The sequence below is a fragment of the Syzygium oleosum genome, unplaced genomic scaffold (assembly GCF_021117445.2).
Source record: "Syzygium oleosum isolate NSW1041296 unplaced genomic scaffold, Sole_v2.1 Sole_v2.13, whole genome shotgun sequence".
Taxonomy (NCBI): domain Eukaryota; kingdom Viridiplantae; phylum Streptophyta; class Magnoliopsida; order Myrtales; family Myrtaceae; genus Syzygium; species Syzygium oleosum.
In genome coordinates this window covers 4,674,365-4,700,187 of record NW_026607497.1, presented here as the reverse complement: position 1 = coordinate 4,700,187, position 25,823 = coordinate 4,674,365, and the positions used below count along the sequence as shown (strand labels likewise).

Genomic DNA, 25,823 nt, shown 5'->3' with positions numbered 1-25,823 from the left:
CTCCTTGAATGCAAAGGGAGAGTATAAACAGCCTCTTTTTTTCGATTTTTGGTGCAGTTCTGATTTTTCGTATAAAGAGTTGCTTAAACTTAAGTTTCTCTTGCTCTGTTATCTCTTTCAGAGCAACTTCGCGATTGAGAGAGAAAGTGAGTGCTCGAATCTAGTGGGGCTCACTCCCTGACGTGGCGCCACGTGTTGACAACTAAGTGGGTCGAGACCAAGCCGACGTGGCAGGGCGAGGCTACTTTATATTTTCTCGGACCTAGTCAGCTGACGTGGCGCACCGGCACAGCATCATTTGTTAATCACAGTGTACAAGAGTCAACGGTTTCAAAAGTCAAAACCCTTCACTCGTCTCTTTCCCCGGCGTCGCCTCTTTCTTCAACATCCAAAAGCTTAGGGCTTTTGCCACCTTCGAAGCCCTCCCCCGTCTCCCTCTCCCTCTCCGTCTCAGTCTCTCGCTCTCGTATCTCCATCGCTTCTCGCGCTCAGCCGTCTCGAGGAGAGAGAGCGAGATGGATTCCGGCGGCGCCGACGCAGCTCGAATCCTCGGCGAAATCGATGCCCTGAAGGCGGCGAAGAGCGACATAGAGGCCAAGATCTCAGCTCTCGAGGCTCAGCTCAAGGGCTCGAGCTGCCGCCGGAGCGGCGCCGTCTCGAGCAACGGCTCGGGCCCGCCGGCGGCGACCGTCGACGATCCGGGGCTCGGGCACGGGCTCTCGCCGGAGATGATCCACCGATACAGCCGTCAGCTCTTGCTCCCTTCTTTTGGAGTTCGAGGTTCGATTCTACCTCGAATCGCAATCGATGGGCGGGCTTTTGATTTGCCGCGAGTTTGTTCTAATTACGTCGTTCTTCGCTTGATTTGCGCAGCGCAGTCGAATCTCTTGAAGTCGTCGATTCTAGTGGTTGGAGCCGGAGGATTGGGATCGCCGGCTCTGTTATATCTCGCGGCTTGTGGAGTCGGTATGTCTGCTCACTGACTAGTTGTAACATTTTTCGATTGATGATTGATTTCGTAGCTCGCTTGTAACCGTGGCTCTGGAGTTTTGTCATCTGCTGAGCTCAGTATGTTTGGTGGCTAAACCCAGGTCGGTTGGGTATTGTCGACAACGATGTGGTAGAGCTTAATAATATGCACAGGCAGGTACATGCTGGAACTTGCTCTCGAGCACAGTCACGATCGCAGTTTGCGCATTTGTCTTTCTTGGCTGTTTTTCGCTGTCGTGAGTTCGCGACATGACCTGCTTCCTTTTGTTACATTGTACTTTAGATTATCCACACCGAAGCATATGTAGGCCGGTCAAAGGTCGAGTCTGCTGCTGCTGCTTGTCGTGCGTACGTGACACCGACGACTCTTTTCTGTCCTTTTTTTCCGAAATTTCATATGCTGTATTTTAATTGGAATTTTGTTGTATTCTGATAAGATATTGATATGATTTCAGCATCAACTCAACTGTCCAGATCGTTGAACACAGAGAGGCTTTACGTACTTCCAATGCCTTGGAAATCTTGAGCAAGTATGCTGGAAGTGATAATACGCTATTTTGGACATTTTCTTTTCATGTTCCACGTTTGGGTTTTTTTTCCTTCTCACTTCTCGGTGATTGAAGTATCTTGATTTTCATGTCTGTTGTGCTTGCTAGGTATGACATTGTGGTAGATGCAACGGATAATGCTCCAAGCCGGTACATGATCAGCGATTGCTGTGTGGTGTTGGGGAAGGTATAGTGGTTTTTTGTCAGGTCTGTGATTGCTTTTACTTGGCAAAGACACCAAGTCACCAGTTGACTTCTATTGGTTGGCTGACTCCTTCCGTGAAAATTGAGATGTCCCTAGCAGCGAGGCTTATAGCTTGATGCACGTCATCTACTAGAATAAACCTTCCTATGATAGTGTGCACCTAAGAAATGTAAATGTAACAATTAATTCTTTCCTTATTAAATGTTGATGCTTCTTGATAATTGAGCTGAGGTATCACAATAAGAGCTTCGTACTTCTTCTGGGTTTATTGATTGGACATGTTGATTGAGCATAGAGAAGCAAGTTAATCTTTTATGTGCCTAGCATTCTAGCTGTAATTGTGATGAGTTGCTTCTTTTGAAAGCGCAGCCTCTTGTATCAGGTGCTGCACTAGGATTGGAGGGGCAGGTAAGCTTAGCAGCTACTTCAATACAAAATTATGAATTGCATTTTTTTTTTCCTCAGAAGGACCAGAAATACTTGTGAGATTAACAGAAACGTAAATTACCTGTTTACAGCTCACAGTTTATAACTGCAATGGAGGTCCATGCTACCGATGCTTGTTTCCTACTCCACCACCGACAACAGCATGCCAGCGATGTTCTGACAGCGGAGTTCTAGGAGTAGGTAAGTGGCCTCAATTAGGATGGCTTGTGGAATTTCCTGTTCATTCTTGCAATGTATGCTCTTGAGTGGAGATTGTATTTTCCGCATTCTCCTATTAGTGGTCATTAATGGAGATAGGAACTATAGGGAAACAGCATTATTTTCCAATGTTATTAGTCAAGACCTTGAGAGTGATTCCTTATTGTGAATTTTTCAGTACCGGGTATCATTGGCTGTCTTCAGGCACTCGAGGCAATAAAGATTGCAAGTGCAGTTGGTGAACCACTAGTGGGAAGGATGCTTTTGTTTGATGCTTTATCTGGACGGATACGAATTGTATGCATCATCACATTATGTTATGAACTCAGATTTTTTTTGAAACAGATCATTCTTCTACTGAGTTGTTTGTGAAATACTCTAAGAGCTTCCAACCTATTTCCTGTTTCTCTTTTGTATGTATAGGTCAAGATAAGAGGCAAGTCTTTGCACTGTGAAGTGTGTGGAGAGAATGCAACATTTACACAACAACAATTTCAAGAATTTGACTATGAGAAGTTCACCCAGTCCCCATTGTCTGCGGTAATATGTGTTCTTCTGCTCTTCTTCTCCCCTTGGCATGATCCTATCAAGGGTGTATTTCTTCTTGTACTTCTATTACGTTGACATGTTTTATAAGGTCCCCATTGTCTGCGGTAATATGTGTTCTTCTGATTTTTTATGCTTAATTGAAGAAATTCTCTGTCCCAATGATCTTCTATTGGATGCAGTCTGCCCCTCCGAAGTTAAATTTGCTATCGGTAGACTCCAGGATAAGCAGTAAGGACTACGGTGAGAGACTTAAAAATGGCGAAGCGCATATACTGGTCGATGTCCGCCCTGAGCACCACTTCAGGATTGTATCTCTTCCCAATTCCTTGAACATTCCGCTCTCGACCTTAGAGAAAAGAGTAGCTGAAATCTCATCAGCTTTAAAGGAAGCAGAGGGCCAGAGGGATGCAAGCCTTTACGTGATTTGCCGAAGAGGTAATGATTCACAGAGGGCTGTCAACTACCTCCAGAAGATAGGCTTTACTTCTGCCAAGGATATCATTGGGGGACTGGAGTCCTGGGCTCGGGATGTGGATCCCAGCTTCCCTACTTATTAGTAATTATCGATGGTTGCAGTAAACGCGTGTGTGGGTGATAGCTTTGTGCTCAATTAGTTCCATTATGCTGTAATCCGTAATTTCCTCCACTTTTTGTAACGGATACACAGCTTCTCAGATAAAGAAGATGTTTATGTTGCTTGGCACTTCAGTGATCCTTCTCTCTCTCTCTCTCTCTCTCTCTCTCTCTCTCTCTCTCTCTCTCTCTCTCTCTCTCTCTCTCTCTCTCTCTCTCTCTCTCTCTCTCTCTCATTTTTCATTTTTCCCTTGATGTTCTGTTTCACCATGGTGTTTGGTCTCAGGCATACTGTATAATGTATGAAATGATAATGGGAAAGATCTGAATAAACTGAGCTTATTCTTAGGAGGGTGGGAGGGTCACAGGCATACTGTATACTGTATAGGGCTATGACCCATACATAGCATGAGAAACATCGATATAGACAGGAAATTATAACAATAAATAACATCCAGATATGAAATTCAATACTACGGGAATCAAAGCACACACAAATTAATGGACATTCAGCCTTCAAGCGACCGCAGGCGGCTCATAGCCCTTTGGCGGGCGAGGCCAGGGGTGGGGCGGGTAAGGCTTGGGAGGCCTAGGTTTGAAAGGGTCTGGGCGGCGCGGCAGCAGAGGCCAGGCATACCCACACAACCCGAAGAGGCATGGGACCCCAAAGGGACAGCGGTTGAAGCACCGACCGCAGTGAATCGGATTGATGTTTATGTTCCTGCAGAGGCCGGAGCAGCACTGCCAAGTGAAAGGGCACCTGATGAGGCACGCCCCACAGTGGTTGACGTGCGATGTGATGTCAACGCACCGGTTCTTGCAGCACTGCATGCGGAATGGCGGAGACCCCTGGTTGCATATCCATGGCCTGCCCCTGCACCGGACGGCCCTCGGATCCTTGTCCCTCGGATCCTTGTCCTTGTCCTTGTTCTTCAACACAGTCTTTAGCCAAGGAGACAATGAGGCATTGGTCTCATTTTTCCCAATCCTTGAAGTTGTCGGCTTAGCTTCCATTGTCACGGAACATGCATATAACAAGAGTAGCCACAAGAACAGGATTCGCGCATTGTGTAGCCGCATCGTTGTGAGATGATGTGCTAGGATGATTGGCGAGCTTGGTGCTGTGTTTATATAAAGGTCAGAAGGTGGGTCCGTTGCTTAATTTGATATTGTGGGAGAAGATTGAATTCATGTTTTTCTTACCTGGTTGAGCCATGAGGTTTCATGTTTTAGGTGGTGACCCTGGCGAGGGGGGTGTATTGCTTAATTCGTGATGAGGGTTTAACTTTTTGTTTGCTGTTGTTGAAGGGCCCTTTTTTGCTTCATTATTATTTAAGTTCCTGATTTAAAGCTGTAACGGCACTAGCAGGCTCCTACTGCATTGCAATGTCTTGTCACATAAATTAGAAAAGGTAAGTCATTGTCATGATCCGAGATGAGCATGGACAATCAGAAGGTTCCCGTGAAAATGTGGTTCAATTTCAAGCTGATAAGGTTTAGGCTAACTAGGACAACTAAACAGCCACAGACCGATAATTATATGGAATAATTCTTACTATCCACATCAAGATTATTAATCTTAGTGATTATCCACAGGCACTTGTTTAAGAGCTAGGCTGGTCAGCACTTACAGCAAATTAATGACCATTGCAGCAGATACTGTGTGCAAGCTCAAAATAGGATGCTTAAGAATCTTCTAACTTATGCACCCACAACAAATGACAAAGCCACCATTCATATCAGACGTTGGATAGAACCCTCATGTCTAGGCAAAGCTTAAGTGCTCGCTCGATCTGGGTTTCGATTCTCCTCGAGTTTGGATAGCTCGAATATTTAATCAGGTCGAGTTTGGACTGAAAAATACTCGACTAATACACATGCCTAATCGAGTGATCGAACTACTACATGTTTTGATCGAATTTATAAATACTTGTCGAGTTATACCGTATGGTAGAGTTTCAAGGTTCGAGCTTGAGTTTATATCATATTTTACTAATTAATCGAGTTGAGTTAAAGTTCAAGCGTATTGAAAACTTGGTCGCTTCGAGATAAAGCTTGAGAAACTAAGGTTGAAAACTTGGTCACTTCGAGATAAAGCTTGAGAAACTAAGGTTGATCTAAAGCTCAAACGGAGTATCGAACTGTGCCTAATTGAGTCGAGTTGATGCATAAAACCGTGCTGAACTCTTCACCCCTGTAGGACTGAGGATAAGGTTGATCAGAGCAATTTTCCAGGCCCCTATTTGGCTGCATACGATCAAAATCCAAGATTTGAAGTGATGCCACTAAAGCAAGTCTTCAAACATTGTCCAGAAAATTGCTTATTTCAATTGGACCGTCATCAAAGAAAGGTCTCGCTGAAACCCTTCTTAACTGGCACGATCTATGATCCTAGACTTAAACCTTAAATTGGGCTCTTTTTACACATTTTTAATTGAGATGTTGCATAGTTTCATCATTCACAACAACAAATTGAAGAGCATTCGAGCATTTTGTAGGACAAGCTCCAGTTTAATGCTTTCACAAGAACAGACTTGAGGGCCAGACAAATGAAACATGCATGAATAATCCTGATGCATCATTAAGGAAGAACAAAAATCTATTAAACCAAGGATAAACCAAACAATCTATTGACAAATACACTTCTCATCTTCCATCTCATTCTCTGTATAATGATGAAAACGTTTCCTTCCTGGACTTATTAAACGGAAGGTGGGAAGCACGTGAATCGAAGTGTTTGCACTAAAAAAGATCGAACCCAGAAATCAAATGGTCGACTTTGACTTTATATTTGCACCTTCAAAGGTACTACTTTTCATTGTCCTCAGCATTCTGCTGCTCATAACGGCGTTTGAATTTTGCAATCTGCCCCAAGCTCTGAGCCATCTGACGTCTCGCTCGAAAATGGTAAACTTTGCCAGTATTGTGTATCTTCGTCATCATAACATGCATCAATCTCCCACTCTGGGTCACATACGATATCCATTGCATCTGAGGGTGTATCCCTTTCTTCATTTTTCGCTTATCTGCAGCCCAAGAAGAATATATAACAAGCAGAAGTAGACACAAGACACAACCAAATGATTCACATGAGGGACACCATTCTCCATAACTCAACTCGATTAATTTTTCTGATGGGCCAAGTGAATTTTGACTTTAATCGTCGTCGCATATGTACCACGCCGTTTTGTATAGTAAATAAAGAAACTAATACTCTAATATTAATTTCTCATCCATTCACAAAATCCACACCTGTCTAAAATATGCCTTTAGACCATAAATGACACTATAAACTGTATAATCCATGCAAAGTATAGATGGGTATCCTAAACCTTTGAAATAAGTCACATTCTAATAACAAACAAAATAACAAACCAACAACCCTTCACCAGATTATAGAACCATCACTTCATGCCCAAGCCGACGACTTTCACAACGTAAAAGCCAATCTTACTCTCGACCACTTTCGACAATGTCGAACCGCATATCAAAACCCATGCTTTCTATATCGCTCAACTCAATCGCCGACCTAGATAGTCGAACATTGGTATCTCTCTCTCGGACAGTTCCTCAAACACCTTTCGGGTGAGCATACACGTTGCATAGAAAGGACCTGTAAAATATGCACTTCTCAAGCCTGGCAAAAATCACAACCTATACAACACCTAAATGATTACGCATCGCGCTAGTCCCTTGAGAGGTAGAACAACCAACAATAGCCCCACAATATAACCATTCAGCTTTGTCTGCGTTTTTAGTCATTTTATAGTGTTCCCACGCAGTAGATCTCGTCCTCCTTCTATTTGTGCCACTAGATTCACTCATTGAAGTAGACATCTACCAATCTATGACAATTAAAACCTGAAATTATTATAATTCAAGTGGCTGTGTCAAGTTAACAAACTTTGTATCATAAGCAGATACTTAATCCAAATAAAAGAATAATAGAAGGGGTAGCCATTAAAGCACCAGGACAGAAGTTACCAAATAGTTATGATAAATGAACGCAAAGCAAACTAGTTCAACAGAACAAACAAACACAAGGATAAAGTCATGATGAGAAAAGAAAAATACCAAACGAACAGGATGAATTATGAAAGTGACGGAATTACGTGCAAAAACAGACTGCACATGCAAGAACACCTCTATTAAGCAAGTTTGATGGAATTCAATTCTCCAAGCACACAACTAAGCCATATAACAATAGAAAAAATTGTGAAAAAGTATAAATGTCCATACAAATATGATTCAAGCCCCTTCTGAGAATGACTATCAGAAGAACATTCACTCGCAGAGAAGCAAGAAGTGGACTTCACTGCACATTCATCCGCGTCTATGAGAACTCCAAGCATAGATTTGCCAAAACGAGTTACTTCCAAATATGCCCACGCTAACTTATCACTCAAAAATGACAACCCAGAACAAACCTCGAGGGTAATCAGCAAAAAGTCACGAAACCCATCTTCCGAGGGCAATGCAGCACCTTGTCTCGACAACTTAAGCTCCTCAAACAAACTACTTTGTTCATTCTGTTAAAACAATTTATTTTTTTTGGTCATACTGCTAAAAGTAGATTTAAACAAGTAGATTTTGACCGGTTCTTTTGTAGCATCAAACTCCAACTCAGTGCAAATGCACCTACCATCAAATGGGTGTCAAATGGGTTTCTCATCGTCATTTCATCGAACACCTTACGCGCACAACCGGAAACTTCACTCGAAGGTTTGCACGCAACAATAAGTTAAGAACAGCAGCTACAACCTAATGGTTCCATAATTCCAAGAATCAATCCCGGGACACAAAATCATGCCGATAAGAAATCAATCAATCCGCAAGCCCCTCGCCCCAAAAACCTCCTCAAACACTCGGGAAATAACAAGAGACAATACAAAGAACAAGAAGCAGCAATGAACGAAGCGACGAACTTACCGCTCAATCTCTGGAGCAAAAGCAATGACGGAGCCGAATCTTGAACACAGCTGCCGATGTTCGCTTCGAACCCGAGTTCCGTCGTCCGTCGCAGGAGGGCAAATTGTTGGAGGCTTCTTGCTTTGAGCGAAGCAGGAGCCGGCGCCGAGAGAGAAAGCCCTAAAAGCTTTGAGTCGACCCAGGAGATGGCAGATGTAGGGCTGTCAAAATGGATCACAAATTCATATTTTAACTCATATTTATGAAAATGGTGGTTCTCAAGAAAGAGAAAGGCCAAAAAAATATGGGCTTTAGTGGGTTAAGTAATAAACCCACTTTCAACCCAAGCTACTCTCTTTCTCTTTCCCCCTCTGCAGACGAAGCAGCAGCAGCACCCCCGCTCCTCGCCTCTCTCTCGCCCTTGAGTCTCGCTGCCCCCTCTCCGCTTCTACCGTCCCTCCCCCTCCGATCGTCTCTTGGTTGCACTCGCCGCCGCCGCCGCCGCCGCGAGAGACTCCGTCCCCAATCGAACGATGTCGCTATCCGAGGAGGACGACGACGACTAAGTCGACTCGGACTGAGCCGACGACCGCTCGACTCGGTGGAAACCTCCTCGAGGACGCGGTGGGGCTCCAACGCTTCCGCGAGTAGAAGTGACCGCTGCCGAAGTTCCCAACCCGAGCGAGGAAGAGAGAAGCTTCAGGATCTAGAAATGTACTGACGTCGCCGAGAGAGCCATTGACTGTTGCCTTGAACAAGAAGAGAGAGAGAGAGAGAGAGAGAGAGAGAGAGGAGAGCGAGTAGCTGAAGAAGATTGAAGATGGAGATTCACATGGAAGGAGAGAGAGAGGGAGAGCAAGAGGCATACGGAGGAGAGAGAGGGAGGCGTTCCGACAACATTTCGTGTTTATTCGGTTTTTCCTTTTTTTTTTAAGGGAAAGAAAAGGAATATGTCATCGTAACTTTTCATTTTTGACTTTGTTTCTCTTTATCGGTTTTTACGCATAATTATAATTTTCACGTCTGATCGCACTATCCAAAAATTAAAACGTGTTTTGATTTATAGGTGTTTTGCATTTTTTATTTTATTTACTAATTTTTTATTGCTTAATATGATGCGAAGTTTTTATCCATAAAACCTATCCATGTGAAAAGCTTAAAATTAGTTAAATGGGTGGGTATGAATTTTCCTAGATTATTAACGTGTTTTGATAATACGGGTCAGGTCGGGTATGGATTGAGTTGGATATGGGTCATAAAAATTGCATTGCATGAAAAAAGGTTAAAACGGGTTATATGGATTAATATGGGTCGGACCATATTCGACCCGATCCAAACCCGACCCAACCCACCCATTTGACGGCCCTAGGCAGATGTAGTGCAAGGGAGAGATAGGGCTTTTAGTTTTAGGGCTAAAATCGAAGTGTTTATACTAAATCCAAATAAAAGAATAATAGAAGGGGTAGCCATTAAAGCACCAAGACAGAAGTTACTAAATAGTTATGATAAATGAACGCAAAGCAAACTAGTTCAATAGAACAAACAAACAAAAGGATAAAGCCATGATAAGAAAAGAAAAATACCAAACCAACATAATGAATTATGAAAGTGACGGAATTACGTGCAAAAACGGATTGCGCATGCAAGAACACCTCTATTAAGCAAGTTTGATGGAATTCAATTCTCCAAGCACACAACTAAGCCATATAACAATAGAAAAAATTGTGAAAAAGTATAAATGTCCACACAAATATGATTAAAGCCCCTTCTGAGAATGACAATATTAGAAGAACATTCACTCGCAGAGAAGCAAGAAGTGGGCTTCACTGCACATTCGTCTGGGTCCATGAGAACTCCAAGCAAAGATTTGCCAAAACGAGTTATTTCCAAATATGCCCACGCTAACTTATCTATATTAGATCAATATTGTATAAAAAAAACGTATTTTGTATTGAGAATATATCTCAAATTTGAGTACGTAAACTAAACCCCATCCCAGTAGATTTCCTAGCTTGGGTAACTTTCCCGGTTTCTTACTTTGGATGCAACAATTATGCATATATGTGAGATGTAACTCTACGAGATGAACGCACCATAGCAAACAAGAAAACTATTAGGATTTTCTATCTCGAAGTTTTCAATTCTCAATTAGAGATTGTAAGATAACATTTGTGGGTTTATTTTAGGGGTGATTGGGGGCTGGGTAGTACTCGAGCGACGGAGCCATGGTAAAATTTGTACTCCCCCGAGCTTCGCTTATTTTACGGAAAATAAATGATTTAGAAAACATATTTATAAAAATAATCGCTTATATCACTTGAATTAGTCAATGGAATATGTTTTCAATATCAACAATATTTTATGTCTAAACATTTTCGCTAACAATAAAAATATTTTTCATTCATTCATATTTTTTATGAAACAACTGCACCCCCGATTCATAATGAATTTCTTAGCAATTGGCTCTCCCTATAGAGTAGTATTGATACTCGAATCGACCCAAATAAATCTCTAATGTGCTTCTTGTTCCTCATTGATGTTTTCGATAAGTTATTGAATTGCAAGATCCATTAATTTTCGCGTTATTTCACAGCATTGTATAAGAAAATTACCTTTGCTATTTAGAATAAATTCTATTTTGTGATTATTCCGTCGTTGATTTAGAATTCATTTATTACAACGATATTTAGTTTGCCTAATTATCAGGAATTTATCTTAAGATGATATTACCTGCAACGAAAACAAGATATCCACCACAATTGTCAAAGCAAATGCGCAGGCCAAGTATCTAGTTATAGATAACTTATATGATTCAAGAAAGTCCATACAATCGAGAAATAAAATGAAAGCATTTTCTATTAAAAAATCCACTTTCACTTGAAATTAAAATTACTTAAAAAAATTCAGTTAGCTCTAAGTTAATGACGTTTAGCTTATTAGTTTGTCAAACTACAATTTTCATCATTTCCTCACAATTCAAGTAAAATTTAAAAAAATAGAAAGGATAATGATATAAACAGTCCCTAGACTTTAGCTTAATATGCAATATGGTCCCTAAACTTTTAATTTGTTTAATTTAATTCTTGAACTTTAGCCTAATATTCAATACGGTCGCTGAACTTTTAATTTGTTCAATAGTCCCCGGACTTTTGGTGCATGTTCTATGCAATCCCTGAACTATATGAAAATATTCAATATAATCTCTAAATTTGAATTAATAGAAGGATTATATTAAACATTTTCATATAGTTCAAGGACTACATTGAACATGTACCAAAAATCCAAGGACGACATTGAACAAATTAAAAGCTCATGGACTATATTGCACATTGGATTAAACTTCAGAGACTATATTGAACAAATTAAAAACTCATGAACTACACTGCATATTGAGTCAAAGTTCAAAAACTATCTGTGCCGTTTTTCCATAATAGAATAAATAGACCATCGTTACCACTTATCTCCATCATGGGAAAAGACTATATACAAATATCACAAGAACATCACATTAAATAAGGAAATCCACCTTGTCTAAAACAAAACTGAATTTCAATTATTAGAGCATAGCTCATTCAAAATAATAAATTCTTAGTGATTTTAAGAAGTTTATTTCATGTTTTTTTTTTGTCTAAACACATACCATTTCATTCATTTAAAGGCGGACCACATGAGTGAAGTTGACAAAAGTCAATACAAAATAAATCCCAAAGAGATGGGGGTGGTCTAGACAACCAGTTGATTGGAAGTGTCCCTTTTCGATGGGATTTGGCGATCCAGTCTGCGACTTGATTGGCTTCGCGTGGACAGTGGCCTAAAGAGACACCTTGAGATTGGGCGAGTAGTGCATTACATTCCTCAAAAAGACTTCGTAAAGCCCATGGGCTCAAAGACGGTTGATTAGTAATTCTAACGGTGGCTTCATTATCTGACAAAATGCTCACATGCTCCGCTAGTTCATTTTTCAACTCAGCCGCTTCCCGTAGACAGAGCATGGCTTCCTTCACTGCCATGCCTTCAATTTCCAGAGGAGAAGAAGCAGTAGCCACTTTTGCAAACCCAGCTAAAGGCAATCCCCTGTGATCCCTACATACCCCCCCCCCCCCACCCCCCCCCCCAACCCCTCTGTTTTGCCTTCGATCCATGACCCGTCAACGTTGAATTTCCACTGTCCTGTTGCTAGCGGCGACCACCGTTCTGTGATGGGCTTCTCGGACCAGCTCCTCAACTCAGGTGAGTTTTGGACGTGATAATTCCTGCTAAGATGGATAGCTTCATCTACAATTGCTCCCAGGTTTGGACTTTTTTGTTGGAACACCTGGGCGTTCCTAGCCTTCCAGATCTACCACAGGATTCCCGCGAGAAATTCTTGAAGGGACGGATCTGTGCTGCCGGTGAGTGCTTCGTCAAACCACTTATCCATTCTTGTTAAATTTCTCGGAGATACATCTACCTGTAGCCTCGGGTCTGACCAGATTTTCTTGGTCCAGTCGCATAGGATGAAGATATGCTCCATTGTCTCTGGATATTTCTAGCAAATTGGACAGAGCGGGTTAGTTATCGCCCTTCTTTTGTATAGATTTTCCGCTGTGGGTAGAGTATTTCGGCACACACACCACAAGAAGAACCGAATTTTTGGCTCTGTGTGTAGTTTCCATATGTTGGACCATAGTGAGCGGGGCTGCTGGTATGATGATGAAGCTTGTTCTGTATTTTGTTTGGGTGTAGATGCACGTAGTTTGGAATATCCTTGTCTAACCGTGTACTCCCCTGATGTATTTCCAGTCCAGATCTGTTTATCACTTTTCGGGTTTGGCTTAAGCCGAATGGCAAGAATTTCACTCATAATCTCCTCTTGGAACAGCCCTTGTAACTGGTTTTCATTCCATGTTTTGGTCCCTTGGTCAATCAGTTCTACGACTCTTTGAGGGTCTTCTCGGTTTGCTGAACCTGGCTGAACCTCCGATCACGCTCTGTTCTAGCCATTTATCCTCTCTAATGTTGATACTCTCTCCATTCCCCACCAGCCATTTAACATCTGAGCTTATAGCTTCCCTTCCCATTAACAAGCTTTGCCACCCCCACGAAGGGCGGGAGCTCTTTTTTGCTTTCCATAAGCATCCGTTTGGGAAGTAAATTCCTTTTAGCAGCTGCTCTTTTTTGCTTTCCATAAGCATCCGTTTGGGAAGTAAATTCCTTAAGTAAATTCCTTTTAGCAGCTGGCACCATAATGTAGTCGGATCTTGTGCAAGTCTCCATGCTTTGAACTGGGAAAAGTAGTCTGTCTTCTTCAGGCAAGAGGAAGACTAGCAGTTATTTGCAAGGGATGAACATCGATCTGAACTAGAATTTTTGCAGAAGATTGAAATATCACGCTCTCGGAGGATGCTTGATAGTATCTCCGAGAAGCGTACCAATACAGTAATTTACAGCAACCAATAATTCAGGTGAACACAGACGATACATTCCACATAGACACTACACAAGACTCGCCCCGACACTAGAACGACGAAACCGAGTTCGCTTATTCTGCAGTTGCTGGCATCCTCAGGAAGCCCATAGCAACTGAAATTCCAGACACACACACACTCCCACAATGCAAATATCAAAAGGATCAATTCTCACTGCAGAACCAGGCAATCATTCTTCCTGCCCACCATATTGGGGCAGGTGGCAGCAAAGTCCGCCAGAGGTTCGGCATTGGGCTCATCAAGCGAGCATCGAGCAACATCATCAACGCTGCAAGAGATTGCTTCGAAGATTAGGTTGCTCACTTCACGGAACCTCTCCTCAGATAAGGAAACCTCTGCTAGGAGCCTCCATGCATTCTCCTTGGATGCCTCCTCGTAGTCTTTCTTCCTCTTCAGGACCATATGCCCGCTGATTTCCCACACAGCTGGGTTCACTTGCGTGTCCAGAAGCTCCATACTGACTTCTCCAAGAGCTTGCTTCTCAGCATAACACTGCTCGTTACACCAATACATTAATTAGAATCTTTCATGGAGTATATTCATGACGTCTTCATATATCGAGAAATATAAATTGTGGATCACCTGTGGGAAGAGGAATATACGCTTTCCACAATCAGATATGAGGACGTTGTAAGGTATATTGTTGTCTTGCAGGCAGATACACGAGTCCGAAACTGCATTGGACAAGTCTTGTATGGTATTTCCACCTTCAAAAACAAGACCTCGGACTGGATAATTGAGGAGTACAGATACATTCACCCCATTGTCCAGGGCTGCTATTTTTCGAGTGGGAGCCTTCTCGACAGGGAAGGGCACATCCAAATAGTATGCCTGTTTGATATTTATAATCAAGTTATATCTTTTATCCTACCGAAGTTTACAAGTCATTATTCAACAAAGCCAACAAATTATAGATAGAAATCGATCGAGTAGACACCTGGAAATGCAGGTGATTGATGGTGGCAAATGCCCCCAGGCTGTTGTAACCTACTCGGAAATAAGGGTTTCCAGCTTCTGAAGCCATGTACAGAGCAAGCAAGAAACTCGCATGATCAATCCTTTGTGGCAGGCACTCCAGGATGCGAGGGATCAACAGCACATGGCCATATTCAATAGGACTGACCTGCAAATACAGAAAAAGAAAGATCAGCCAACAAGCTTCCTAAAAGATGTTATAAGCAAGACAATCATTTAGTTTCGAATAGACAACCGCATACATTGATGGCAACAACACTGGGGGAACTCTCAACATCAATTGGAGCATTGGGGAAGAACTGAGTTTCACCATCCTCGCTTGCTTCGAACCGAAAGAGAACCTCTTCCTGACCAACTTTGGTGAAGTTGAATTTGCTTCCGTCAAAAGGCTGGAGCACCTTATCAACGCGGAACTCAGTTGGTCTCTTCTTGAGATGACGTCCTTCATTCAGCTGTGCAATGAAGCCATACCCACCCGGAATCACCTACGCCAAAATCAACGCACTAATCATCACACCAGAGCCCCGAATCCCCTTTCTTAATCAGATAGAAACCCACAAGCTCGGGACAGCTACAAGATAAAACTATGGAGCCAGGGAAGAGACCTTAGTTTCGCAGGCAGTGACGTCATAGCGAAATAGACCCTTCTCCATCCGATCCTCCCACTACCAATCAAGAGAACAAGCATCTTAACACATATCGAGCAACTTGAGCTAAACACATAAAGATAACAGAAGTACAACTTTCGGAACTCGCTGAAATCCCTTTTCGAGTTTGCTTTATTCTTGATTGGTAACAAATTTACCTCTCCAAGCAGAAGGGAGTCGAGAAATGCGACAGGAGGCTCCCCATCCTCATGCCCAAGCAAAGCCTTGTCGCTAGGGACTTCCTCCTCCTTCTTGAAAGCATATAACGGGAGTTTCGCTCCTATTATCAATCCCAAACCAGAGTCGACAACAGCTCAATTACGCAATCTAGGAGACGCACAATTTACATAAATTACGAACACGGAAGACGGAAGATTCCTTAAAAATTTTACCTTGAATGCAGCACTTGTTGAGACAATTGCGGCCGCAACCCCCGACCCGCCCGCCTTCAACCTCCTCCTTCTGGTAATTCGAAACGACGGTCGGAACCCTCTTGATCCTGAGCATCATCTTCTCTCACCCCTTTGCTCTCAACTCTCTCTCGACGATGTTCAAATCGAAAGCAGCCAGAACAGGTACGAGAAAAAACACGAGATCTAAAAAAAAACACCAGCAACTCGCTCGGTACACAGCAGCAGAATACGTCGTAGTAGCTAGGGACGAGCACGAGACCCTAAAGAAGAAAATACGCTAGCAGTAGAGGAGGGAGGAGGGACCCCCGCCGGCGAGGAAGAGGAGGTCGGAGGGGCTGCCGCCTTCGGAGGGGAGGGCGCCTCGTCCGCCGTGCGGCGAAGGGTTGCCGACGCAGGAGGCGGCGATCAGGCAACCCTTGCGGCGTCGAACGGAGCGGGCATGGATGAGAGGCCGGGCTACGCCGTGTATAGCCGTGATGTCCTCAACTCGTCTGCCACCGGGTTTTACCCCACCCGCGACGAACACAAACTCCGGCGGCGATTCGAGGCGGAGGAAGCCCTGCCCTTCGCGCGAGCGATCGATCGAGAAACTCGGGGCTCCGATTCCCTAGGGGGCCGAAGCGCGCGGTCGCCGGCGAGTAGGCTGCGGAGAGAAGGGAAGGCGGAGAGATTTTCTGCAGCGACGGAAGGCGGTTGGTTGGGGCGGAGAAGATGGGGTGGTGGTACGCTGCTTTTATAGATGAAGGAGAGATTGAGAGATTGACTCCACGGAGAAGACCCGGGTGGCGGCCCGGCAGGGTGGGAGATGGGCCGAAATGGACCCGACCCGACCCGGGCTGCCTCCATTGGCACTGTGCATGGGACCGTAGGGACAAGACAATAATTGTCTAATTTTCGACAGGTTGCCGAAATGTCCGAAGCAGAGGTTCGGCTTCGGGATCGGCCGAACCAACTGAATTGGTTGGCGGACGCTGCGCCGGACCCGCTCAGGTACGAATATGCGGATCGGACGGTGGAAAAATGTCGACTCTCTATTTCTAATTTTTTTTCCAATTTTTTATTTTTATTTTATTTTATTGACGTTCTTATTTTCGTTAGTCCGGGAGATTTTTCCACATTATCCTGGCCACCCGTAATTAGGCGGCTAAGGGTGCGCATGACAATCATTCTGTGCCCGGAAACTATTTCTACTCAGAAATGATTCTTTTTTATTCTGTGTCCGGAAATAATTTCTAAGCATTTAAAGGCGTTTGGTAACTGTCCAAAATTTCTATTCCTGGGATAGAAAAAAACAGAAATACGTTTGGTAACTACACAAAATTTCTTTTTATTAATAATATTTTAAATTGTTTAATATTTTTTTCTTTTTTTTTTCTTTCTACCCTTCCCTTCTTTGGCCATGGCCGATCGCCGGCGCCGGCGACCGGCCATGGGCCAGGGCATCGCGGCCCTCGCCGCCGCCCTGGACGCCTGCCTCATCGCCGGCCTCGCCCAGATCAGGCGAGGCCGAGCCTCGCTGTGGGTTGCAACGATGAGGTCGGCTTCGCCGTGGGTCGCAACGGCGAGGCTCGGCTTCACCCGATCTGGGCAAGGCCGACCTCGCCGTGGGTCGCGACGGCGAAGCCGACCTCGCCGTTGGTCGAGACAGCGAGGCTCGGCCTCGCCCAGATCGAGCGAGGCCGACCTCGCCATGATCGACGGCGAGCCACCTCACCCAGGCAGCGAGGGTCCAGCCCTCGCCCTCGCTGGCGAGGGCCATGACGCCCTCGTCGGCCCTGGGCTATGGCCGGTCACCGGCGACCGGCCACAGCCCAGGGAAGAACAACACAAAGAAGAAAAGAAAAAAAGAAAAGAAGAAAAAGAACTCATTCTCAAAATTGTCTTAAAAAAAGAAATAACTTTTTTTTACTTCTTGTTTTTCTTCCAAAACTGTTTCTGGGCATAAATTTTTGCAAAAATGTGTCTGGGAACAAAAAGTTTACCAAACGCATTTCTGTTCCAAAATTATTTCTGAGAACAAAAGAACAGAAATTTTCACTGTTTGGCACGTTACCAAACGCGCCCTAATTGTGCCACGAGACGAGACCACGTTCACACATTCGTGGGTGCATATTGTATTTTACTACTTATCATGCATTTAGTTCCCGGTGTACGTACTTTTCGACACATGATTTCGCTGTTCTTTGGTACACCTCACCACGTATTCTCATCTTCAGGCAGATTGGATCGTGATTTTGAACACGTTTTAGGGGGTCATTTTTTTGTTTTTTTTTTAGCAGTTAAAAAATACCTGGACAAATCTTCCGGAAAGTTAGAAATTAACCAACAGGGTCAGAAGCACTGTTCAGGACTAAAAAAATCTAGGATTTTGAGCGATCGTACGGAAGCCCAAAAGGGTAGAAAAAGAGGGCGATGGAAACGATTGGAAAATAAGCAACACTTAAAACATTATCTTGACGATAATGATTGACGCAGCGATGGCTAGAAAGCGGGACTAGCAAATATAATAAGGTGGATTATTAGAGACGTGGGCCCTTGGAGAAGGAAGGGAGTGCGTCTTCCCAAATTACGTGCGGAAATTATAAAAAAAAATATTAAATTTATTGTACTTATGTTAATTTAGACTTAAACTTTTCAATTTTATCAATTTAGTCCCAAACCTTTTGACAATTTATCAATTGAGTCCTTCCAGTCAAAATTAGCGGGAAATCACCGACGTAAATATCGGCCGTCCAACGTGACACGATCGGTATTGACGTAGACAATTTTTGTAACTTCTTTTGAAAAAAATCGAATTTTGAATATGTTTTTTTTTTCTTTCCTTTTTTTTTCGTTGTACTGGCCAAGGTCACTAGCGACCCTCGCTAGCCACAGGTAAGGGGCGGCCGGCAAGGCAGCTCTCCTTCACGGCCTCACTCGCAGCCGCGGAGGCCCTGGGCGAGGCCACGATGGCCTTGCCGGTCGCGGGCGAGGGCCTTCGCGGCCCCATCGGCTGGGGTTTAGGCGGCCTCAGCCCAGATCTAGGAAGGGCCTTCGCGCCCCTCGCCCACGGCCAGTGAGGGTCGCCGGTGATCCTTAATTCAAAATTTTTTTTTGAAAAAATCTATCAACGTCAGCGATTTCCAACCAAAATCAATCGAAATGGCTGAATTGGCAAATTGTCAAAAAATTTAGGACTAAACTGGTCAAATTAAAAGATTCAAGATTGAATTGGCACATATACAATAAGTTTAAGATTTTTTTTTTTCTTTGATAATTTCTTCGAAGGTACATGGTCCCTCGTTTACCACGCCCACCAGCCCAAGGATGTCGAAATTTGACGTCCAAGGAAGAAATGAGCGTGGGGAACGCTGCGTGGGTCTCATCCTGGGACGTCTCAATTATTGCCGTCCAATTATTTTTGGGACAACAGATTAATGCGTCTGATTCGATCGCTGTCCTGTTCAGGATTACCAAGTCCCGACAGATACGTCCCAGCAAACCAACGAATGGAGAATTGACCTTTCCCGGTCAATTCGTTTTCCCGCTTTTGCGATTCTCCGGAATTTTTTTGCATCCGAGTGCCGCTATTCTCTTGCACGCGCGTATCGCTTTTTTCTCCCCCCCGGTGAAAACGAAGGACACGTGTCGTGTTGTTGTGTAGGAATTGTACGTGCAATTGAACCCTTCGAACTTTAAAATTACTGTGATCTTTGATTTTGGCGGATCGATGTCATTGCGTCCATCGATACCTATCAATGCAACCAAAGTTAAATTAAACGGGTCAATTGATTCATAAGAACAGTGTTACAAAACTGGAGTAACCAAGTATCAATCGCTTTCCGCTCTATGTTAGCATCGATTTTTTTCTCTTTTTTTTTTTTTCAAATAACATTAGGCTTTTGGTCGCCTTATTTGACAACTCCATTATTATCTCTTCGTTGTCGGGACACGTTCCTAGAGGATATAATTTCGAGCTTTTTGTATTGTTGCAAAACAAATATGACCAAACGAATCATGCGACCGTTTAATAAATCAAGCGATTGCAATGTCGTGGCCGAGTGTATCCTCGCTCGAGCAAAATCAAGGAAAATCGCCATGCTCCAACCTAACATTCGACAGTAGCGAGTTTCAGAACAGACGGCCAATGAGATACAAGATTCAACATAGATATCGACGAAAAGCTTTTAGATGTGATGACAAACAAAGGCTTCGGCGACTTTCCCATGCACGATGTTAGAGATATCACACGAGGGTGTTTGCATCCAAAAAATGTTCAATTTTTAGTTACTATCGACATGCGATAACTTGAAGAATTGACAAAGTGAAGGAGTTGAGAAAAGTAGAGTCGACAGTCTCGGATGCAACCGTCAACGTAATTGTGTTGAAGAAACCTTCAACGTAATGGAGTTTACATAACCGTCGATAACCGTTCGATAGCCGTTCGATAATCATTCGTAAGCTCTATTTGTAACCTCATTTTGTAACTTATCTTTCAAACTCATCGTAATCATTAGGAAGTTATTTTTTTGTAATAACCGTTTATAACCTCATTACGTAACTTCTCTGCGTAACCTCTTTTTCTAACCTCTCATAACCACTAAGAAGTTATTTCTGTGTAGTAATCATTTGTAACCTCAATGTAGGCTTTAGATTGCCACATCGTACTCTTCGGAGCTTCCCGACAAATCAAACAAAATGTTATGTTTCAATTATCTCCACTTTCCTGTACCGCACTTTATTTTTCCTTAGATATAGCTTTCCGATTCGCGTCGTCGATTAAATTCCGACGTGCATATCTATCTTGAGTGTTGCGTCGTCGATTGAATTCTGGCGTTACATCTTTGCACCTTCTCGAGCTTTGTCGGTCGATTAAATTCCGACACAGTTTGTGTACATATGTTGCCGTGAAAAGCTGCTGTATTTTCAAGCATGTCCGGAATCGCCACAGAACCCGTCTCCTCTCATCAAAGCCGGAAAGAACGGCTTTCGACAGACGGGTATTTCTTCGCGGGAGCAATTCCGGCGAAACAGGGGGTAGATGGGGCCGGTTGCTCGACGAAGCTTCTCGCCGCCCCCCGCTCTCCCGGTCACCTCCAAGCAGCTCGGCGAAAGCTTCTCGTACAAGGTTTCATTCAAACGAACCTTCTTGCGATGGTGCAAAATTTTTGGCGGTCGGTAATTGCTTGCGGAAGGGGGAGGGAAGAGTAGAAGAAGCTAAACAAAAATCCTTGTCCAAAGGCGAGGAAGTTTCGGGGCGGGAGGGTTCGACCGGGCCGTACACCCGGACCGGCCCTCCTGGTGGGCCCTACTTATCTCTCCTCCTCGTCTGTCTTGACGGGAACTTTCTCGTGAGGTGCCCCGCCACTCTGTTTTTCCGCCACGTGCTAGTTCTGTACAAAACACGTGGGGCCTCATCCAGACACCGTTCCCCTTTAAATAAAAACAAAAATGAAAAAAATAAATTTTTTTTTTTGAGGAAGCAGCCAGAGCATGTTGATTTTGCAAAGATTATTCAACAGATAATCCCGGATATACTTTGAATTGAAGATTCGAATTAACAAATGGCCTGATGAATCGCGACGGATTCTTTACTATAAAATGTTTACGATTTGGGTCTAAGTAACAAAATAGAAAAAAATGAGTTAATACTACGAAAAACCCCAAACTGATACACTCGAGAAAATTTTTCCCTGGAGCTTTTTTTTTTATCACCGAAAATCTAAACCGGTACATTTAATACCATGAAAAATCACAAATTGATAAACTTGTGAGGAGTAAAACCCCAAATTGGTACATCCGTTAACTGTCATGTGTCATCTAACTCAGCAAGTTGACGGGAAAATTTAACAATAACTAAGCGAGAGTAAATTTGTCACGGGTTATACCAGTTTGAGGGTTTTTCATGATAATAAAAAAATTCGTTTTTGGTAAATTTGTCCGTTTGTGATTTTTCATGGTATTAACCCTATAAAAAAATCCTAAACTTTGCCCGTCACATTTCTTCTCGTGATCCGCGGCATTTCTTTAATGAGTATGATTAATAATTGTCCTTGGAGCGCTGAGTCGACGTCATCCGCCATAGATTAATGGATCGCATCGAGCACTTAGCAAAGGGTTGATGATGCCATTTCGTATGGGAAAATAATTCGATTGTAAGGTGTGATTAAACAACTAAATCAACGGAAAGACCCAAGAAGAAACTTGCCGGGAAAAGCGGCCAGATTCGGAATCTATGGAGGGCATGATTGACTCTTATAAAAATTCGGAATACGTCAACTAAAACCAGCTTTTGTGTTGTCTTTTCTAGGCGGCAAGCTTTTTGCCTTTCTTCCCACCCCACATTGGTTGAGACCTTCGACATGCGGCATGCATCATGTCGCAGTTGGTAAATTTTCTTAATTATAAATAGAATTAATATAATGAAAAATCTCGAATTGATATACTTACGATAAATTTATCTCGAATTAATATTTTGACTATCAAAAACCTTAAATCGGTACATTTGTGATAAATTTACCCCCGATTAATTTCCGTTAAATTTTGTCGCCAAATTTCTAAATTGGATAATACGTAACAGTTGATGATTGTACCAGTTTATGGTTTTATCACATGTTTACTAATTTGTGATTTTTCGTGGTATTGATCCAATTTTATGGAGGGTAAATTTGTCATAAGTGTACCAGTTTTGAGTTTTTTGTGATAAAAAAATTAGTTCGGGGTAAATATATCACAAGTGTACCAGTTTGGGTTTTTGGTGGTCAAAATATTAGTTGAAGGTAAATCTGTCACAGATGTACCAGTTTAGGATTTTTCACGGTATTAACCTTATAAATATATCAAATGAATTACATGGCATTATATGATAATTATAATAGGTCACGATGCGGTTTATCCTCGATTTTCGTTAATGAGAGACGGGCGGTGGAGCACAGAGAATAGATACGCTTTAATAGAATTTAATCGACAGCAAACTTTGATGACATAAAGATACAATATCGGAATTTAATTGACGGCGAGAACCTGAAAGCTGCGACTAAGACACATCGCAATTTAATCGACGATGAGATATCTAGAAACTACGACTAGAATGCAGGAGCTGAAAGGTAACGGGTTTTTTTTGTTGTTGTTTGTGTATGAGGTTTACAAAGAGTACGATGTAGCTATTAAAAGTTTACAATCGACAATTACAAATAGAGGTCACGTATAGAGGTTACAGATGATTATTTAAAAAGAAATAACCTTATAGTAATTACGAGAAATTACAACGAGAAGTTACTCCACTGTCTACTATTATCTAGTAACACTTATCTATAAGAAGTTACAACAATCCTAAAATAGCGGTAATAAAAATAGCCACCTAGCGATTATCCTCGTATCGATTGTTTGCTGTTGATATCGATAACTCCGTCGATTAACTTCAAGGTTCTTGCCGATAACTTCACATTGTGTGTCGTTGATGGCTTCATTGGCGAATTGTTGATTCCGTTCGAGTTACTGATAATTTTGTTCATAAATGACCAAACTTTACTCTCATTGATTAAGTTTATTACATGTCGATAATAATCAAAAGGTGGTCATTTTATTATGTAAACAAAATTCGGCATAGTGTTTATGCACCGCCAGCCATGCACTTAACAAATAAAAGTTTAGGGACTTGATTAAGTATTAAAGACAACAACGAAAGTAAACATCTGCGAAATTTTGAGACACCGCTGGTGTCAATTTTTTCCTCTTGTGATGTCAACCAAGATGAGTAAGCAATCCGACGAGATTGTTTTATTGATTTTAGCAAAGTATGTTGATGTGTTTTTTTTTTTATAGAAAGACCGAGTCATAACATAAATTATAAAATTCGTACGATCAATTAAAAAAAAAGAAATTAGAGAAGACATTGAACAAAGTGTGAAATTATATAAGTACTTGGGTGATTACTCCATTTATTAAAAGGAAAATTAATCTATTTTCATATTTTATTATGATTACATATAGTATTGGAGTATTTTATAATTATAAGTATAGCTATTTACTAGTTCTTTCGTTGATTTATCATTACTTTTGTTTTGGTGAAAGGTCATATCTCTGTAAGGACATGCCTTTTTGAATTTTATACTTGAAGTTTGTATCTTGAAGGGATTATTATTGGTTCTTCTTCTTCTTCTTTTTTCATTATACATTAGCTATCACATAATAAGTTCCAATCAATTCATCTTCTCTTACCATGCAGATTAAGGTTCCGTTCATTTCATGGAAAACAATTTCCAGGAAACGTTTTCCGGATTTTTCGGCGTTTGTTTCACGGAAAATAAACTAGTTGTCAAAATTTTTTTCCCTCAATGGAAAAAATACCTTCAAAAGTGAAACGAGGAAAACATTTTCCTTCCTCCTTCTTTCACCATTCATTTTTATTTTTTAAATTCTAATTTTTTATTATATTTTTTATTTTTTTTATTTTCTCCTTTTCTTTCTTATTTTTTTACCTTCTTCTCCGGCCAGTTGCCGGCCACGGCGAAGGCCGACGACTGGCCACAGACGAGCTCGAGCCTTGCCAGATCGGCGACGCTCGAGTGTCACCAAAGGGCGACGAGGCTCGGGCCTCGTCGATTGAGGCCTCGCTAGAGGTTGGTGAGCGAGTTCGCTGTCGCCTTGAACTCGCCAGACCGCGACTCTCGAGGCAGTGGCGAGCTCGCTCGCCTTTGGCAACGCTCAAGCATCGCCGATTTGGCGAGGCCCGAGCTTGCCTATGGTCGGTTGCCGGCCTTCGCCGTGGTCGGCAACTGGGCCAGAGAAGAAGGTCAAAAAGAGAAAGAAAAGAAAAAAAGAAAAAAAAGAAAACAAAAGAAAAAGATAATTAAAAAATTGATTTTAAAAAATAAAAAAAATATTATAAGTAGTGTATGGAGGATCATATTTTCCATACCAAATGACGGAAAATATTTTTCAAGTCTTTTTCATATTTTAGCCGAATACCGGAAAATTGTGTCATTTTCCTGGAAAATGGTTTCTTGGAAAACATTTTCCAGAAACGTTATATTTTCAACGAAACGAACGGAGTCTAAGAAAAAAATATTTGAGCTACGCCATTTGACTAAAATTGTATGTGTTCCTAAGAAAAGAAAAGGATATCCTATAACATAATTTCTATTGTAGCCGGCTTTGTCGGATTACATATTATTGATATACCATGTCCGGTTTACTTTTCCCTAATTTTTTTCTAACGCTTTTCACAACTTCTCTTCGAATTCCCGCAACAAATCTATCCATCGCGAATTTAACGTTGCAATTCTTAAGAAATAAGCCATCTCAACGTGACAATATATCGGCAGCCCACGTGACTTAGGTACCACTTTGTTTATTATTCTTCCAATGACAAGACGAGTTATAGGTACATCCGTCATTAAATAATACTGCATTTTTCTAATTTGGAAAAATACCGAAAAAATCATAAATCCATTACACTTTTTATCAATTTAGTCATGAACATTTTCATGCTTTGTCAATTAATTTCATACGGTCGATTTTGGCCAGAAATCGATGACGTTAACGCCGGCTGTCCTACTTGGCACGACCGGCGCTGATGTGGACATACCTAATTATCCGTGATGAAAAGCATTGCGATATACCTAACTGCTCAGTCAACGGAAACCTATCCTAACTAGTAATAAGTTTCGCAATACATTTTTTGATATACCTAACAGGCAATTAAGTTAGGTACATCCAATTTTTTGTGATAATACCTAACTGGCGATAAGTTTCGCAATACATCTAATTATCCGCTTGATGGTTAGCTTGATTCTCCAATTATGCATGTGAGATGAAACATCTAGGAATCTTCCTCTATTCTATATATAATTATGCCATGACTTACATTATGCAAACCGATCCGGTTCCATGTTCGAATGCACCAAATCAAAGACAATCTC

General features: G+C 42.1%; 4 protein-coding genes across 4 annotated transcripts; 1 reads left to right on the top strand and 3 right to left on the bottom strand.

Moving 5' to 3' along the window:
- The first annotated feature begins 382 nt into the window (after window positions 1-382).
- On the top strand, window positions 383-3,651 carry LOC115674973 (adenylyltransferase and sulfurtransferase MOCS3). Its single transcript, XM_030597512.2, has 11 exons — window positions 383-780; window positions 874-966; window positions 1,092-1,147; window positions 1,274-1,338; window positions 1,446-1,520; window positions 1,647-1,725; window positions 2,113-2,151; window positions 2,262-2,370; window positions 2,567-2,685; window positions 2,812-2,928; window positions 3,117-3,651. Exons 1-11 carry the CDS (start codon window positions 516-518, stop codon window positions 3,492-3,494), a joined length of 1,395 nt encoding a protein of 464 aa, XP_030453372.1. The 5' UTR covers window positions 383-515; the 3' UTR covers window positions 3,495-3,651.
- Window positions 3,652-4,026: 375 nt separating this feature from the next.
- On the bottom strand, window positions 4,027-4,524 carry LOC115675139 (stigma-specific STIG1-like protein 4). Its single transcript, XM_030597750.2, has one exon. The coding sequence runs from the start codon at window positions 4,522-4,524 to the stop codon at window positions 4,027-4,029; it is 498 nt and encodes a 165-aa protein (XP_030453610.2).
- Window positions 4,525-6,067: 1,543 nt separating this feature from the next.
- On the bottom strand, window positions 6,068-8,618 carry LOC115674979 (uncharacterized). Its single transcript, XM_030597522.2, has 2 exons — window positions 8,440-8,618; window positions 6,068-6,536 (listed from the first exon to the last, which is right to left on the bottom strand). The coding sequence occupies exon 2, from the start codon at window positions 6,523-6,525 to the stop codon at window positions 6,319-6,321; it is 207 nt and encodes a 68-aa protein (XP_030453382.1). The 5' UTR covers window positions 6,526-6,536; window positions 8,440-8,618; the 3' UTR covers window positions 6,068-6,318.
- Window positions 8,619-13,754: 5,136 nt separating this feature from the next.
- Window positions 13,755-16,628, bottom strand: LOC115674974 (GDP-L-galactose phosphorylase 1-like). Its single transcript, XM_030597513.2, has 7 exons — window positions 15,901-16,628; window positions 15,667-15,788; window positions 15,467-15,526; window positions 15,104-15,346; window positions 14,824-15,009; window positions 14,469-14,717; window positions 13,755-14,378 (listed from the first exon to the last, which is right to left on the bottom strand). Exons 1-7 carry the CDS (start codon window positions 16,016-16,018, stop codon window positions 14,037-14,039), a joined length of 1,320 nt encoding a protein of 439 aa, XP_030453373.1. The 5' UTR covers window positions 16,019-16,628; the 3' UTR covers window positions 13,755-14,036.
- Window positions 16,629-25,823: the final 9,195 nt, after the last annotated feature.